The sequence below is a fragment of the Geotrypetes seraphini genome, chromosome 4 (assembly GCF_902459505.1).
Source record: "Geotrypetes seraphini chromosome 4, aGeoSer1.1, whole genome shotgun sequence".
Classification (NCBI taxonomy): domain Eukaryota; kingdom Metazoa; phylum Chordata; class Amphibia; order Gymnophiona; family Dermophiidae; genus Geotrypetes; species Geotrypetes seraphini.
Window position 1 is genome coordinate 189,311,849 of NC_047087.1, and position 17,727 is coordinate 189,329,575.

Sequence of the window (17,727 nt, forward strand, 5' to 3'; positions counted from 1 at the left end):
ACAGGAATTAGGATGAGAAAGGAACTCCAGTGGAGGGTTTAAGGATTAGGTGTAAGAGGGTGTGGATGGGTGGGAGAGGCCTAAGAGGGGGGGAAGTGTTACAGTTTTGAGAATAGCCAGGTTTTTAGGTGTTTACGGAAAAGTTGAAGGGAGCTTGAGGTTCGGAGCGGGGAGGTAAGGTTATTCCAGAGCTCAGTGATTCTAAAGGGGAGGGATGACCCTAGTTTGCCTGCATGAGAAATACCCATCCCATCCCCAAACCCCGCATCCCTACAGAACCACTCTGCCCCCAGCCCCAGACCCACTTCCCCCCTTCCCCATGGCCCCACCCCCACCTCCCTTCCCACACAGATACAGTATGCAACCCAAGTAAGCATTCTAGAAAACACAAAGCATCAAATCAGAGAGTATTCAAAATCTGACTGCGGCCTCTCGGAGTCAGGACATTCAAATAAGGAGTCCACACTTGAAGGAAAACTTTACAACGCTACTGCTCTCGCCTCAACCCTCACTCACTTGTATATTACCATGCCTGAGAAACTTCCTAACCCTCTACTTGCCCTTGATTAGATCGTAAGCTCTACTGAGAAGAAACTTATTGAATGTTTTAATGTACAGAGCTGCTTACATATAGAAGTTAGAGAGTTGCACGGGGACAGAAATTCCATCCGTCCCCGCCAAAGTCCCACCCATCCCCATGAGGAATCCCTCCGTCCCCACCCATCCCCACGAGGAATCCTCTCCGTCCCCGCCCGTCCCGTCCCCTCCCCGCGAGGAATCCCCTCCGTCCCCGCCCGTCCCTATAAACTTCAGAAATAGTTATTTCATTTAATTATGCTACTGAATTAAAGGCTCTGGTAGAAACCCATTTACAAATAAGCAAAAAGACTTTATTAATTTGGAAATATTAATTGGGAAGAATACATACTTTGTAAACAGCTTTCTACCAGAGCCTCTAATGTTTATAAATTTTTGTCAACACAACTACCGTAATATACTACTTTATCCTGAAGCAAAAAAAAAAAAGAAATAGAATTCTTTTCCTACCTTTGTTGCCTGGTTTCTGCTTTCCTCATGTTCTCATTCAATTCCTTCCATCCACTGTCTCTCTTCCCTATGCGTCTTCCATTTGCTCTGCTACTGTGCCTCTCCCTTTCTCCCCCTTCCAAATTGGTCTGGCACCCATCTTCTTCCCTCCATTCCCACCATAGTCTGGCATCTCTGTCTTCTTCCCTGCCAGCATCTTCTCTCCACTCTCTCTTCCCCATTTCCTTTCAGCGTCCTTCTCCCCCCCATCTTCCCCATGTCCTGTCAGCTCCTTCTCCCCCTCTGTCTTCCCCATGTGCTTTCAGTGTCCTTCTCCCCCCTCTGTCTTCCCCATGTCCTTTCAGTGTCCTTCTCCACCTCCTCCCCCCATCTTCCCCATGGCCTTTCAGCGTCCTTCTCCACCCCTTTGTCTTCCCCAGTGCTTTCAGCGTCCTTCTCCCCCCTCAGTTTTACCCATTTCCTTTAAGCGTCTTTTCCTCTCCACTCCACCTTTCCTCCCTTTCTCTCTCCCTGCCCCCTTACCTTCTTGGCACTTCCCCGCCCGACTGACAACAGAACAGGCCCGGTCCGACAAACCTCCCTGCCCTTAACCGCAAATCTAAATTACCTTCTTACAGCTGCTGTAAGAAGGTAATTTAGATTTGCGGTTAAGGGCAGGGAGGTTTGTCGGACCGGGGCTGTTGTCGGTCGGGGAAGCACCACAAAAGTAAGGGGACCTGGCCGGCTGTGCTGGACCCGGGGTAGGGCGGACCGCCCCCCTCCCTTGATAGTCACTCGAGCCGCGAGGCTACTCTCCTTCTCCTTACCTGCCCTGCCTGCAGCACAGAGAGCCGAACGGAAATCTTCCCGACGTCAGCGCTGACGACGGGAAGACTTCCGTTCGGCTCTGTGCTGCAAGCAGAGCAGGTAGGGAGAAGAGGAGCCGCGCAACTGAGTACTTGCAGCCCCGCAGGAACCCTGCGACCCTCGGAGGCGACCCCACAGGATCCCCGCGACCCTAGGGGGCATCCCCACGGGATCCCCGTGACCCTAGAGGGCGTCCCCACGGGATTCCCGCGACCCTAGGGGGCATACCCACGGGATCCCCGTGACCCGAAGGGGGAACCCGCGGGATTCCCGTCGTCCCCGTTCCCGTGCAACTCTCTAATAGAAGTGCTACAGAAATGATAAGTAGTAGTAGTATTTATTTATTTATTCAGTTTTCTATACCGTTCTCCCATGGAAGCTCCCAGGAGTTTACATGAATTTATTCAGGTACTCGAGCATTTTTCCCTATCTGTCCCTGCGGGCTCACAATCTATCTAATGTACCTGGGGCAATGGGGAAATTAAGTGACTTGCCCAGGGTCACAAGGAGCAGTGTGGGTTTGAACCCACAACTTCAGAGTGCTGAGGCTGTAGCTTTAACCACAAGTATAAGTGCACAATTACAGAATTACCTCCACAGGGCCCTGTTTACTAAATTGCAGCAAGACATCACAGTCAAAATTAACACACAGTGACTAGAACATATTAACTGTTGGTGGTGTTCCCAGCATTTCAAAACATTGCGGATGATACTAAACTCTGTAGCAGGGTTAGAACTGTGGAAGAATGTGAGGACCTACAAAGGGACCTGAACAAACTGGAGGAGTGGGCGAATAAATGGCAGATGAGCTTCAATGTAGGGAAATGCAAGGTCATGCATATAGGGAAAAAGAACCCGATGTTCAGCTACCAAATGGGGTGATTAGTACTAGAGGGAAGTAACCTTGAAAAAGACTTGGGTGTGCTGGTGGACACAACAACGAAGTCAACAGCACAATGCGCAGCAGCCTCAAAGAAGGCAAACAGAATGTTGGGTATTATTAAGAAGGGTATTACAACCAGAACGAAGGAAGTCATCATGCCGCTGTATTGCGCGATGGTGCGACCGCATCTGGAGTACTGTGTCCAATATTGGTCGCCGTACCTGAAGAAGGACATGGAGATACTTGAGAGGGTTCAGAGAAGAGCGACAAGAATGATAAAAGGTATGGAAAGCCTTTCATACGCTGAGAGGCTAGAAAGGCTGGGGCTCTTCATCCTGGAAAAGCGGAGATTCAGAGGAGACATGATAGAGACTTACAAGATCATGAAGGGCATAGAGAAAGTGGAAAGGGACAGATTCTTCAGCCTAGTGGGAACTACAAGAACAAGAGGGCACTCGGAGAAATTGAAAGGGGACTGGTTTAGAACCAATACTAGGAAATTTTTCTTTACTCAGAGGGTGATGGACACCTGGAATACGCTTCCGGAGGCTGTGATAGGACAGAGCACATTAAGGGGATTCAAAGAGGGATTGTACAAGTTCCTGAATTATACGGGCATTGAGGGATATAGATAAAGGTAGAGATAGGATCATAAAAGGGTATAGATAGAAGAATAATGGGAATTGAAAGGTTTTAGTCAAATGATCACTTGCAGGTCATGGACCTGATGTGCCGCCGCAGTAGCGGACTGCTGGGCGCGATGGACCCTTGCTCTGACCCAGCGAAGGCAACTTCTTATGTACTTATTCAGTTAACACAGAGAGCTATTACATCTGACCCATAGAGGGGCATTTTCTCTAGGACATCTAAGTCTAATTTGGATATTAAAAAAAAAAGAAACCAAGTCCAAAAATCCAGTAGAGAAAATGTCCATTTTCAAAATAGCCAGATATCTTATCTTTTGTATATCTATCGTTTTTTTAGTCATTTTCAAAAGTAAAAATGTCCACATGAAAAACACACAAAAGCAAGTTTTTCAGACCTACCCAACTACCTTGTCTGATTGCAGCAAGGGAATCCCCATCAGCTCAACCGGTTTCGGTGCAGTCCTGCTGGCTCAGTTAATGGTAGACTCTCCTGCCAGAATCAGCTGAATTGGCAGGGAGAAAAAAAAAATTGTCTCTCCCTCCCTCCCACCGATCCCCTAAATCCTTCCACCTGACATCTCCCCACATCCCCCGACAACCTCTGAACCTTCAGATGACAAACTGGCAGGACAGAAGCCCACTCCCTCCTGCCTACAAGGCCGTGTGGTCAGAATGATGGGCCTTCCCCCTCCAAATGCATCTTGGGATGCAATGAGAGTAGAAGTGCTGCTGAACATCCAGAAAGTTGGCTTTGATTATTGGCACTTGCTATTAGGATGTCCAAGTGCCAACTTAGATAGGATTTTGGATGTTTCAAAGTTTTGATTTTGCCCCCACCCCCATAGTCTCTACCAAACTACCTTGCTAATTCTTGTTTCAGAAAGCTAGCATATAATCCTGGAATACAATTTTTCAGTGATATATCATTTATTGTTTATTAAATTCGATAAGCCTGCTTTTTCACAAAAGCAAATCAAAACAACCTGTTGAAAAAAGCTAGCGCTGGAAGAAACATAGTGTTAATGAGCCCTTATTAGGAAGGAGTTCAGCAGTGCTCCTTGGGTGGGGAGGGGGGTTCTCTGTTTATGGGGGGTTGCTTTTTGTTCATCATGCATCTGATATAACAGTTTTCCTGTCAGAGGGGGGGAGGGGAGGGATGATGGATGGCCTACTCCAGGGCGAGCATTGTCGTGAAGAATGAGTGGCCCAGTCAAGAGCAACTTAGGTCGGGTTTTGTGCATTTTTTGCAAAAAATCACAATAATACACTTCCACATGGAACTTTGTCTGTAATGATGATGCCTTCATGATCATTAGCAAAAATCATCATTTGTTTGTCTTTTGATTGAGCTCGTTGAAATTTTTTTGGCCGTGGGGAAGATGGAGCTCTCCACTCGTCATTGAAAAACTACGCGAATACGGCTGGGAGGTGTTACCTCATGCTCCCTACAGTCCAGACATGAGTCCACCAGACTTTGACCTTCTTCCAAAGTTGAAACAACCTAAGTGTGGACATCATTTTGCATCTCTGAAAGAGCTTTTTTCCGCCGATACCCGAGCCATTTGGCAACTGAACAAAAACGATATCTTGGATGAAATAATAAAGCTTCCCGGACGTTGGAACTCAGTCATAGCAAAACAGGGAGAAATACTTGGGAAAAAAAACCAAAAACATGTAAATTTAAAAAAATAGTGTTCATACTCATTGTGGATCCTTTAAAGCCCAATTGGCAACAGGGTCTCAACTTAGCACAAGTTTGGGATGGCTGGCATATGGTTTATCTCCAAATGATGAAACCGATGCTGAGGACATTTCTGCATATCAATTGCATGAATGGTGAGGAGCCAGCTATAATTCAGAGGGATAATGCTGAATGGCTAAAAGGCAGAGCCCTACCAGTCTTCTTCTCAGATAAAACCCTGGAGCTTCTGAGGTAGGAAGAGGGGTTCAAGAACTGCCTGAGGAGACCAGAGCTAAGGATGGCTAAGCAAACATCTAACTCTGGGAAGACTGCAGAACACAGCAGTATACTTACATTCATTTTTAATCCTGAAGCACAGAGCTGATTGTCTGTTTTTCACTCCTGCAAGACTATTCCTTTTTTTCCTGTGGAAGACTTCTTAAAATAAATCTAGCACAGTACTGTTTCTTAGTGACAGAGCAGTCCTGTTATTTCACTTACACATCTCCCACAGTTCTCTTTTAACTTTATAAAATAGTAATGGCCAATCCAGCTACATGCTGATAAACTTGATGACTAACAGAAACAGGAATAGCCATGTAAAAAAACAAACAAAAAAAAAAAACCCCAAACCTGAACATTTTTAAAATCTGTACTCCAAGATGAGAAAAAAGGAAAGCAAACACAAGAAAAATAAGTTCTTCAAGACTTCAACAACATCCAAATTAGATGTAATGGAGTCAGTATTTAAAGCGATTTAAACAGTCAGGAGAGTCTCCTGGCCATTTAAATTTCTTATCTGGGGCTAATCGGGGATAGTACTGAATATCCCTTTTAACTGCTCACACCGGAACTGGCTCATTTGTGGGTAATGCAGGGGTGGAGTTAGGGCATAGTCAGGATGGTGTAGAACTCTAGCTATTTAGCAGAGATTTTCAGTCCGCTAACTGAGCAACCGCATAATGTTAAGAGAGAAAAGGGCTGTCCTAACTTTATTTGGTAAAGTCAATCGGGCACCAGTCTGAATGTCGGCTGGTGCACAGTTAACTACCAGGTCATGGCATGAAGTGCTGCCATCCCTTTTTCTCCCCCAGAATCCTCCCCTCAATACGGGCTGAACCATCCCTTCTGGTCCCTGCACCATCACTCCCACCCCCAGAAGCATAGCAAGATCCCCTCCCACCCACCTCAATGAAAGACCCCCCCCCTTCCCCTCTCACCCCTCTTGCAGCAAAGAAGGACCCCATATTCTGGATCCCATTCCTGCCCCTTATCCTCCCCACAGAACAGAATGCCTTGTGCCCCATGCCTGCCCCTCTTCCCTGGTGGTCCAGTAGGGAAATGGATAGGAGTGATAACCTCTCCCTCAAAAAGCTACTTTGACCTCTAGCAGCAGCCTCACATTACTTGAAGTACCACAAGGCTGCCACAGTTCCATTAGAGATCGCAGCAGCCATTTGAGGGAGGCAGTACTTTGGGCATTGCTTCTGCCCATTACCCCAGTGAACCACCAGGGAAGAGCGGCAGGTAAGCCTGCAAGCATAAATGGGTGGGGGGGGAGTCTTTTACTTCAAGGGGGTAGGAAGGAGGAGTGGACATCAGAAAGGGCAACTCTTCTTATGCAAGTCTCTTTCAATATTCAGGTGAATATCAACCAGGACCCACATAAGCTCAGTGACTAGCATCTGAAGAATTAACCCCAGATATTCAATGTTGTTGGCTGGACTTAGCCCCAGATATTCAATGCTGGATCATTCTGCCTGTGGCCATCAGTGTTTATAAAAAATGTTGACTCTCATGGGCTTTGAATATTGGCCTCAATATTTATAATACTACACAAACTATAAAGCTGATATTTATATCTGAGAAAAGATTATATAATTGGGGAAATAGAAGTGATTCACTAATTCTATGGTTGACAGAAACACAAGAAAAACTATTTGTTTATACAATGGGCAAATAATCCATTCATTGCTGCAGAAAAATGAAGAATTTTATAACTATTACAAAAGAATGATAGATGTCAGGGCATGTATTGGATCCTTCCTGAGCCCATGGAACATCTCCCTGATTGGTTGTATTTAGAGTGGCAACTTATGTTCCCATTACGATTGTTTCATGTATTGAGTATCAAGTTACCCAGATAAGTTAAGGACAATATTATTTTATTTGACACCTGGAAAACCTTGAAATTTATTAATAAATTAACAGATATTCCAATAGAGAAATCCACGTATCAATCCTTATGGCTAAACTCCAAGATTTAAATTGGCAAGTCTGGGATCTTCTGCCCCATACATCATTTAGTCCTTTTGTGTAATCATTTTTTTTCATCATTTTTTATTTTTCCTCCTCCCTTGGTGTGAATGTCAATAAGTGATTTACACAATATTTATACCACATTTATACTATATTGGTTACACTGGTGATATTGAAAAGGACTAAATGATGTATGGGGCGGCCCTTATTTAGATTTATATCTGGTGCTGGTCACCTATGAGTGGCTGCCTGAGCCCACGGTTTCTCGTTGATTTTTGAAAGACTCATACTGATGTCCATCATTTAAAAGATTTCTTCTATTTTTTTCTAATTCTTTCAAGTTTATACATTCCCCCCAAGGGACGAAGAGTGTTAGCCAATTTTTATTTGGACCTATATTTCCCCACAGGAAAAAAAGAAGAAACACAAAAATTGTGAGTACAGGTGTCCAATCAGGAAGAGAATGACGTGGATACAAGCCACCCTAAAACTGCTAGGAATAACTATCGACAGATGCTGCACCATGCAACCACAAATCAATAAAACAATACAAAAGTCATTCTCAGTCATGAGAAATTTAAGACAAGTTCGGAAATTCTTCGAGAAAACACAATTCCAGCTCATAGTTCAGTCCTTAATACTAGGCCTACTTGACTGCTGTAATATCCTCTACCTCCCATGCCCTATAACCATAACAAAACAACTACAAACTATCCAAAACACAGCACTAAGACTCATCTACTCATTAAAGAAACATGACCACATTACAGAAGCATATCTCCAATCGCATTGGCTTCCGATCCCAGCAGGAATACAATTTAAATTCTACTGTCTACTATTTAAGGCTTTATACGGAGACAGTCCAAACTACCTGAATAACCGCTTCATCCACAACAACTCAACCAGACATAGGAAAACTCACACCCCATTCTCATACCCCCAATTAAGGAGGTCAAATGGAAAAAACTATATGATGGCCTCCTGGCCACTCAAGCAGCCAAACTAGACAACCAAATCGCCAATCTACTGACGGCATCCCTCGACTACAAGACTTTTAGAAAAGAAATAAAGACCATACTCTTCAAGAAAACCCTGAAAAAAGAAATAATACCGCAAGTTTCAAACTCCACCTCTCACTAAAGCCAACTACCCCAAACTAATAATCTTACCCATTTCTTACTCTCTTTGAAAATGACCAATTTTTTTTTTGTAAGTTCTTGTTGTAATACATCCTGGATAATTTTGTAATCCGCCTTGATCTGCAAGGTAATGGCGGAACAGAAATCCCTAATGTAATGCAATATAGTTCAATCGACTGTTTTGAGCTCTTGAGGGACAACAGGATAGAAAACTAACAAACTAACTAAATAAATGATCTGAAAAAAATATCAAAAACAGGGAACTTTGTTTCTGCAAATTAGCACTTGAAATAAAATAACATTTTTTTTCATCTACCATGGCAAAATAATGCTCAGAATTTAGGAAGTTAGTTGGTTGGGCTGAGAACTTTCAGCACTCCCTCGTAAATACAGGCTAGAAATGTACTGGGGGGTTTTCACCTCTTGAGGTGGTGGGAGGAGGTCGGTGACCACTAGGGGAGTAAGGTGGGGGGAGGTCATGCTTTAATCTCTCCATTGGTCATCTGGTCAGTTTGGGCATCATTTTGACCCTTTAAAACAGGTCTAGCTCCAAATGTCTAAAAAAAAGCCCTGGATTGTTTTGTTAAAGGTTTGATTATCCTTGCAAAACATCCAAGTCCTAAGCCCACCCTAAGCCCACCCAAAACACGTCTCAACCCCCTCCCCCCTTTAATATTTAGACACACTGGAGACAAAACAACCAGAAAGATGTCTGGAAAGTTTGTTTTGCGAATGCCCACTTGGACGTTTTGACTAGTTTTGCTGGTTTATGCTGTCTTTTAGATATCAATCTTTTTAAAAATGAGTCCCATACTGTATAAACCTATACTAGTTAAATACTACTTTAGTTTCTTCGTACTGGTGCATTACACATACATCATCTAAATATGAATCTTGACCTTTAACCTCTCCTATACCCATATGTATGTATGGTGCAGGCATAGTAGGTCCTACTCCTGCCCTATGCCGACCTAAGTCCACGTCTGGCCTATATCAATCATTTCTCAAACATTTGGGGCCTAACTCTATAAATGGTATCTAGGTTAGGTGCTACAAGACACCTACATCAGTGGTGCCTAGCGGCGTGTAGCCAAATTTTGCACACAACTCCAAATTTGTTAATTGACTTTAATTGAAATTTAGATTGAAAATGCCATTAAAAGTCCATTAATTTAACTTTAATTGAAGTTGTCCATGGAATTCAGCACGGCGCCTACCAACACCTAAGTTGAGGCATCTGAAAAGTGGGCATGGTTAGGGGCGGAGAATAGGCATGGTATGACTTAGGCGCCAGTAGGCAACTGTTAGGCACATGTAAATTAGGCTAGAAAATCCCTGGCCTAATATATCAGTGCCTGACACTAGAATGCCTATCAGCACCTAAGTCAAGTTAGGTTTCAGTAGGTGCGATTCTGTATATGGCGCCTAGTGGTTCATTGACAACCTCGCTAAGCAGTGCTTAATAGATAGGCACCGCTAAGCATCATTTATAGCAATGTATCGCAAAATGTGTGCTGCGGCAAGATTCCAGGTCTGCCACAAAAGAGATGAGTCGGTCACTGCCAGTGCTGACATCTCTTCTCTCTGTCCTCTCCTCCCCCCTGCGATGAAGGTATTTCCAAAACCCAGCAGTTTGTCTAGGTTTTGGAAAGTCCCCAAGCTCCAGGCCACATCTACAGGGTCACAACGGAGAACTTCCATAGCCGCATGCTGGAGTCTATAAGCTATTTACTGCAGTAATTGCCTACAGAATATACTGTACAATCATAGTGGCTCTATCCACACCATCACAACAGAACAGAAGGGTAATGAGAAAGGAGAATGTGCAACCAAAGACTAGTTAATGATGAATAAAGCCATTGTGACTGGTGCTAAGAAAAGCAGAAATTTCAGTATGGCATGGATTGACTATAAGAAAGCCTTTGACAGTGTCCCATTCTCCCAGATAATCAACTGCCTTGAAATATTCAAATTGAATCCATGGATTGATTGAATATATCAAGTTCACCGTGAAAATGTGGCAATATGCAAATGGGCAGTTTGTTGTTCCTAACATCAAGATTCAACGAGGCATATTTGGCTGCCTCTGCTTCAAGACTCTTTTCGGCACTGCACCCACCTACCTCCTGAAACACCTCACCCTGCAGGACAAACTCCGCATCTCACGTAGAACACTGCCGTTCACATTCCCTTCTCCCAAAGGATGCAAATTCAAAAGATTCCTCAACAGAACACTCTCCTTTCAAGCAGGGATCTGGAACAACACCTTAAGTGACCTAATCCTGAACTCTCTAAAATACCACTCTTTCAGAAAATCACTAAAAACTCACCTATTCGACAAATTCACCTGATCCTCCAAATCTGCACGACACCTACCTCATCTTACACACCTCTTCCTCCTACCCTATGCCATCTCTTCACACTCCTGTCTTTCTACCCATCCCCAATTCTAATTGATGTTGCCTCGCTGTCCTTACAGCACCTCTTGTTGTAATGTAATGTACACCGTCTTGAACTGAACAGGTATGAAAGGATATAAATAAAGCTATTATTATTATTTCAGGGAACTCCCTGCCACCACTTTTGTTTAGTTTGGCACTTAGCCCAAACAATAAGAGTGCTCAGTGGATTATGTGTTTAGCCGTACTCCTAAAGACAGCAATAGTCCAAAGGGGCCCTTCTACTAAAATGCACTACGTTTTGGGCTTAACACACTATCTCCTGGATTTTAGACACAGAGCACCCAAAATTGCATTCCAAAATTTTCACAACTTAACGGACAAACAAGAAGTTTATTGGCAATAATGGACGCCAACAATTACTGGCGCTGATAGGTAGCAATTTGAACTTATGCGCACATCTTTCTAGTTAGTATTCTATAAAGATGCATGTTTAAATTCTTACCTGCAGATCTGAAAAGAGCCATGGGCAGATCAGAGGCATTCCTCAAATTTGTGGCAGCGTTATAGAATATGGCAGATCTACATCTAATTTAGGTTCAAGAATTACACCAGACAAAGATCCTGCTGCTAAGTGCTATTCTACAACTGGTGCCCAACTCAGAGCACTGTTTATCGAATAGCCCATAGCGCAGGGGTGTCCAACCTTTTGGCTTCACGTGGCCGCATTGGTCGAAAAAAATGTTTCTGGGGCTGCACAAATGTGCAAACTCTGCAGCAAGACAGAGGAGGGAGCCGGCAAGACAGTAAACACCAGGGGGCAGCAGAGGAAAACACTGCATCGTCCTTGACCGGGATCGCACAAAATACTTCACTGGGCCGCATGTTTCACTCAACTGGTTAACACACTGAGTGGGTCTTTGGGTTTTGTGCCTAGGTAGTTGTTTTGGGATCTCTTCCAGTGGTTTGTCAGTATCTCCTTGTGGTCCAAGGAAGGAGACTTTGTTAACCTTAGCATTGACCTTTTGTAACAGTGCTGCTTGTGTGGCATTAGGCTATCTAGTGATCGAAAGAAAAAAAAAAAACAGACCTTTGCACATTTTTGCACTATAGGTGGGTGTATGAGGAGATTCACATTTCCTGCACAGCTAAGTCCGTGTGAAGTTCCCTTGTGTTATATTTGACATCTAGTAAGGTCTCTGTTTGGAAGGAAAGATCTAAGCTTAAAAATGAAGTGGCCAGAAGTTATGGTAAAAGCAGATAGCTTAGCTGGTTTTAAGAAAGATTTGGACAAATTCCTGGAGGAAAAGTCCATAGTCTGTTATTAAGACATGGGGAAGTGTCTGCTTGCCCTGGATCGGTAGCATGGAATATTGCTACTCTTTGGGTTTTGACCAGGTACTAGTGACCTGGATTGGCTACCATGAGAATGGGCTACTGGGCATGATGGACCGTTGGTCTGATCCAGTTAGGCTATTCTTATGTTATGTTCTCATCTGTAGGGGCCTTTGGTTTCACTTCTTATTTTAATGTATTTTTTTTCTGGGAACTTATCAGTGTTCTTTATAATGGGAACAAAAATGGAAGAGAATTAATGTGTGTGGAATGGGGGGGGTAACTAATTTCTTCAGCTAAATAATTAAATCCACCTCAACCAGACATAGGAGAACTCGCACACCATTCACACACCCTCCAACCAAACATGTCAAAAGAAAAAAAACTGTTCGACAACCTCCTAACACTCGACCCCCAACTCTACAACCTATTGACCTTGACCACAGACTACAAAACCTTCAAAAAAGAAATAAAAACCCTTCTATTCAAAAAACACATAAAACCGAACTAACACAATCAGAACTGTCCCAAGCATCACCTGCAACTACTCCATACGTACTTCTGATGTCATGACAATTCAGACATAATTTATGTTATGTTATATTTGGAATAATGGTTACATATATGAGGTTCAATAAAATAATATTTTCACTCCCCGTTTCTATTCTGACCATTTATACCGTTTCATGGTTATTACAAAAAATATTTTTTACATGGAGGGTGGGTGGGGGTGGGGTTTCAAAAAATGATGGGCCCCGGGTGCCACATACCCTAGGTACGCCACTGACGCCACAGTCCCGATAGAAAAATTCTGTAAAACTCTGTAAAGCCCAGTTTAATGCACAGAAACAGGCAAACTCTTTATTGTGGTGCTTAAAAAAAGCCCCTTATTGTTTGTAGATGACCAGAAGCTCTACTGTTCCAGGGAACAACAATTAAAGGAACATCTCTCAGTAGTGAAAAGCTTCTCAGATGAACTCAAGATGACATTTGGTCTAGACAACTTTCCTCATAGGAAAACTGAGCAAAACTGAAAGCATCACTTTGACTGATGACTGTTCCAGGCATATGGTGCAACAAAATAGAAGGGGACGGAGTATCAATGTTTCTATGCTGCAAATGCTGGAGCTTCCTCTGTCTCTGTCATTTCTCTGGAAACCATAGATGATCCGGACTATTTCTGAAACTGATGTGTGTTCTGATACTGATGTCATTTAATTCCTTTAAACTTATAGAGAATTATTTTGCATCCAGGCAGACAAATGAACACACATTTTCACTTCTTTGTGTGTAATTTCTTTACAACATGCCATTGGGATGGAGAGAATCAGTGATGTACTAGGTTTAGCAGCCACCTGTCCATTCCAGGCAGTGGAGGGATGCGTGGAGTGGTTATGGGGCTGCGGTTCACATACACACAGCCATCAGCTCTGCCAGTCTCCTGCCCCAGAACAGGAAATTGATGGAAGAGAAGGCAGGTGCCGGTGGAGTTGACAGTCATGTGCATGCAGACCATGGCCCCACGACCGCACAACACACCCCTCACTACTTGCACCTGGGGTGGGACGCCCCCAGTATGCTAGAGGACAGAATAAAGAGATGCCAGAACTAAGTATTGGCAAGTACAGGCATAAAGAAGCCCTGATTTTGTATAAGCCTGGGTGCAAAAAACTAAAAATCAGCCTAATCTAATACTGCCCTTAGGACTATCTGGGTGTTATTTTTTAGCAGTAACATTTTACATTTTCCCCATGGATCTAGCTGCCTAACTACAGAATGATTCCAAAACAACAAGAGGATATCAAAATGATATAAACACCCAGGGTCAGACCAGTGCAATTTTACAACAAACCACACATTTGAAATTGTAACTACAGAATAAGGCAGCAAGATCTGCCTGAACGTTGGCTCTTTATTGTAAAGCAGGAATTTATTCTCTGTCCTTACTATATATTCTCTATCACCTTTCCATATGTTTAGCAAAAATGCCACAACTCGACAAGCCATTGGTTATCCCACCAGAACTGCCAGAACTGTTGAAACAATATACCCAAGCTGCAATTAGGACCCGACCTCCAGACCTGATCCAGTGGTCTACAACGTAAGTTCAATCTTGTCGTTGGTTCTGTATCTTGTATGTGTGCCATTATCTAGAATTAGCTTAAAATCCATATAGTGAACTATTAAACTAGTGGCCCAACTAGAAATGTGGCAATGGTTTGAGGCAAAGATCTATACTCTGAAATCAGATGGCAAAGATTTACTTATTTGCATTTTTAGTGCAATGTGTCTAGTAACCCTGAACACTAGGGTTATCAGTCTGAACCTGCAAGTTGATTGCAGGAGGATAAGAACATAAGAACATAAGCAGTGCCTCCGCCGGGTCAGACCATAGGTCCATCCTGCCCGGCAGTCCGCTCCCGCGGCGGCCCAAACAGGTCTGTCTGAATCACCAGAAGGGGCTCCCTTGCCACCTTGGTTTCTCATTGAAGTCCTATCTTCCCATCGTAGTCCTAACCCTCCGGTCTTGCACATGCACGACCTGTTGGGTTTCTATACTTATTACCTGGTTAGCTTTCTATACCTGTGTTACATCCCAGCACCTCTCTCAGTATCCCACGATCCCTTTATCCCTCAGGAATCCGTCCAATCCCTGTTTGAATCCCTGTACCGTACTCTGCCTGAACACTTCCTCCGGTAGCGCATTCCAAGTGTCCACGATCCTTTGGGTGAAAAAAAACTTCCTTGCATTTGTTTTGAACCTATCTCCCTTCAGTTTCTCCGAATGCCCCCTCGTACTTGTTGTCCCCTTCAGTCTGAAGAATCTGTCCCTATCCACCCTCTCTATGCCCCTCATGATCTCACTTATCTTTCAACTCTTCCTCCTTCCCAGAGGCTGGTCCATGCTTCCTCAGTTTTTCCTTCTGCAAGTAAGTTGAGAGGATGTTTTCTGATCTGATCCGAGGTTCTTTTTTATCTTTTGGTTTTTTTCTCTTATATCTGAGGCTTTGTGCCCAATAGTCTGGAACCTGAGAAAAGACACAGACTCGCTGAGCAGAAGTCTGCTGCTAGCAGAATCAAACCCTGTGGATACCTACTATGTTTCCCCGAAAATAAGACCTACCCCAAAAATAAACCCTAGCATGATTTTCGGGGTAGGTCTTAATATAAGCCCTACACAAAAATAAGCCCTAGTCACTGGCAGCAGCGCTTCCCCCACCCCCGACACTTTCATCTCTCCCTCTCATTAGAACGCCACCGACCGTGAGACGAAATACCTTGCAAACGGCAGCATCAGAAGCAATCTAATCAGGCTGCTTCGCAGCCTTCTCCCACCGGGGCTTTCCATGTGCCATGTTGTTGATGACATCATCAGTGATGCAGCAGAGGAACGGCCTGGCGGAAGAAGGTCGCAAAACAGCCTGATTAGATTGCTTCCGATGCTGCCGTTTGCAAAGTATATTGGTCTCGCGGTCGGTGGCGTTCTAATGGGAGGGAGAGATGGAAGTGGCAGCGGGGGTTCGGCTGCGCGGTGGGGGCGTGGCGAGGGGATAGAAAGATGTTGCATGGGGGATGGGAGGAAGGGAGGGATTGAAGCTACGCAAGGGTTCTGCACAAGGGATGAGAGGAAGGGAAGGATAGAAAGATGCATGGGAGGGATGGGAGGAAGGGAGGGATTGAACTGTGCAAGGGTTCTGCTGCACAAGGGATGGGAGGGAAGGAAGGATAGAAAAATGCTGCAGATGGAAGGCACAAGGGGATGGGTAAGAGGGGAGGAAAGATGCATGTGGGGGAGAGAAAGGAAAGAGGAAGAATTGGGGTGGAGGAGAGAAGAGAGAGATGATAATTTTACATGAAAAAAATAAGACCTACCCTGAAAATAAGACCTAGTGCGTTTTTTGGACCCAAAATTAATATAAGATATCTAGTGTCTTATTTTTGGGGAAACACGGTATCTAGCCAGCCTGCCTAATATTTTAGAAGCTCAGGGTTTATTTCTCTTGCAGTGTACTCATATCCCTGATTTATCTGGAGCTTGAGTACAGGCTGTTTAGCCCTGTCCCAGTCCAATCGGGCTTAATCAAGGGTTGGCTAGTTTTTCCTCCCCCTGTCATGGCACAAGGTTTTGATGGGGTTGCCTGGCAGCTTGAAGACTACGGCTTGTGGATTTGATTTGAGGCAAAAGACTTCAAGTACTCTAGCTGCAGTTTCTGAGCTGAAGCAGGCAGGCACCATATGGAATTGTAAGACTATTGTAGCCCAAGGGGAAAATCAGGGAGGGGGGTAGGTCAGAATTCTAACAATTTTAAGATCCTGGGACCAAGGATAGGATCCCCCACCTCCAAAAACCCTTTTTGACTTTAGCTTTTCTCCCCTGGCCCATTTTTGGTGCCAAGTTTGCTGCCGCAGTAGCCATCTTGGATTTCCTGATTTTCTTTTAAAAGTCTCAGTTTGCCTCAAAACCCCTAAAGCTTCTAGAGGCTTGGGGTGAGGAAATTTTTGAGGCTTTCACAAATTCAGACCACAAATTTGAGGCTTTCATAAATTCAGACCATACTTGAAAGGGGTCCAGACAGAGGTTTGTCGGAGATATTTGTAAAAGGTGACAGGTTTTGTTGATCTTTGTTCTGTATTTTTGATTTATGACAGTTATACAGAATATTGTTTCTTTTAATACTTTAATAAAATGATTTAAATATAAAATCATAACTGTTTGAAGCTTGTGCAGATGGGATCAGACTGTGTTCACGGGAAAGGGGCGGGGGTAAGGCCAGAGTTTACAGGGACGGGACAGGGCCAGAGCTTGTGGGGACAGGAAGAGAGCTCACAGGGATGGGGGACAATCTTTTGTTCCCATGTCATTTGATCTAAATATAAATTCTTGTATTTCCAGACTTCAAATGTGGGCTACCTCTGTTCGAATGGAACTTAATGCAGTCAAGACAAAATTTTATTGTCTGGTGATTCTTTCTTTCCTTCCTCAGGCCCAACAATTGTCCCTTCCTCCCTCCCTCCTATATCCACCTCAATGCCTTACAGCCTTTGTCCTCTTCCCCCTCCCCCAAGCCTGCTTGCCTGCTGGATTTACTTACCTCCCGCTGCTGCTGCTGTTGCTGTGAGGACACGTCGCCGAAGCAGCAGCAGGGGGGCAGGAGGGGGGAGGAGGACTCCTGGCTCAGCAACACAGCATCTGGAAAGGCCAGGCGATTGTCTTAAAACCAGCTATGTTATCCACTCTTACCACAACCTCTGGCAATGCATTCCAGAGCTTAACTATTCTCAGAGTGAAATAAATATTTCCTCCTATTGGTTTTAAAAATATTTCCCTGTAACTTCATTGAGTGTCCCCTAGTCTTTGTAATTTTTGACGGAGTGAAAAATCGATCCACTTGTACCCGTTCTACTTCATTCAGGATTCTGTAGACTTCAATCATATCTCCCCTCAGCCATCTCTTTTCCAAGCTGAAGAGCCCTAACCGTTTTAGTCTTT

At 44.0% G+C, this 17,727-nt stretch overlaps 2 protein-coding genes across 7 annotated transcripts in view; one reads left to right on the forward strand and one right to left on the reverse strand.

The window, feature by feature from the left end:
* Positions 1 to 17,727, reverse strand: part of LRRC20 (leucine rich repeat containing 20) — a 368,748-nt gene that overhangs the window by 120,424 nt on the left and 230,597 nt on the right. The window lies entirely within an intron of this gene.
* Positions 1 to 17,727, forward strand: part of LOC117359083 — a 112,032-nt gene that overhangs the window by 7,733 nt on the left and 86,572 nt on the right. Inside the window, exon 3 of the mRNA XM_033941256.1 lies at positions 14,217 to 14,337. Within this exon, the coding sequence (XP_033797147.1) occupies positions 14,217 to 14,337 (121 nt within the window). The remainder of the gene's footprint in view (positions 1 to 14,216; positions 14,338 to 17,727) is intronic.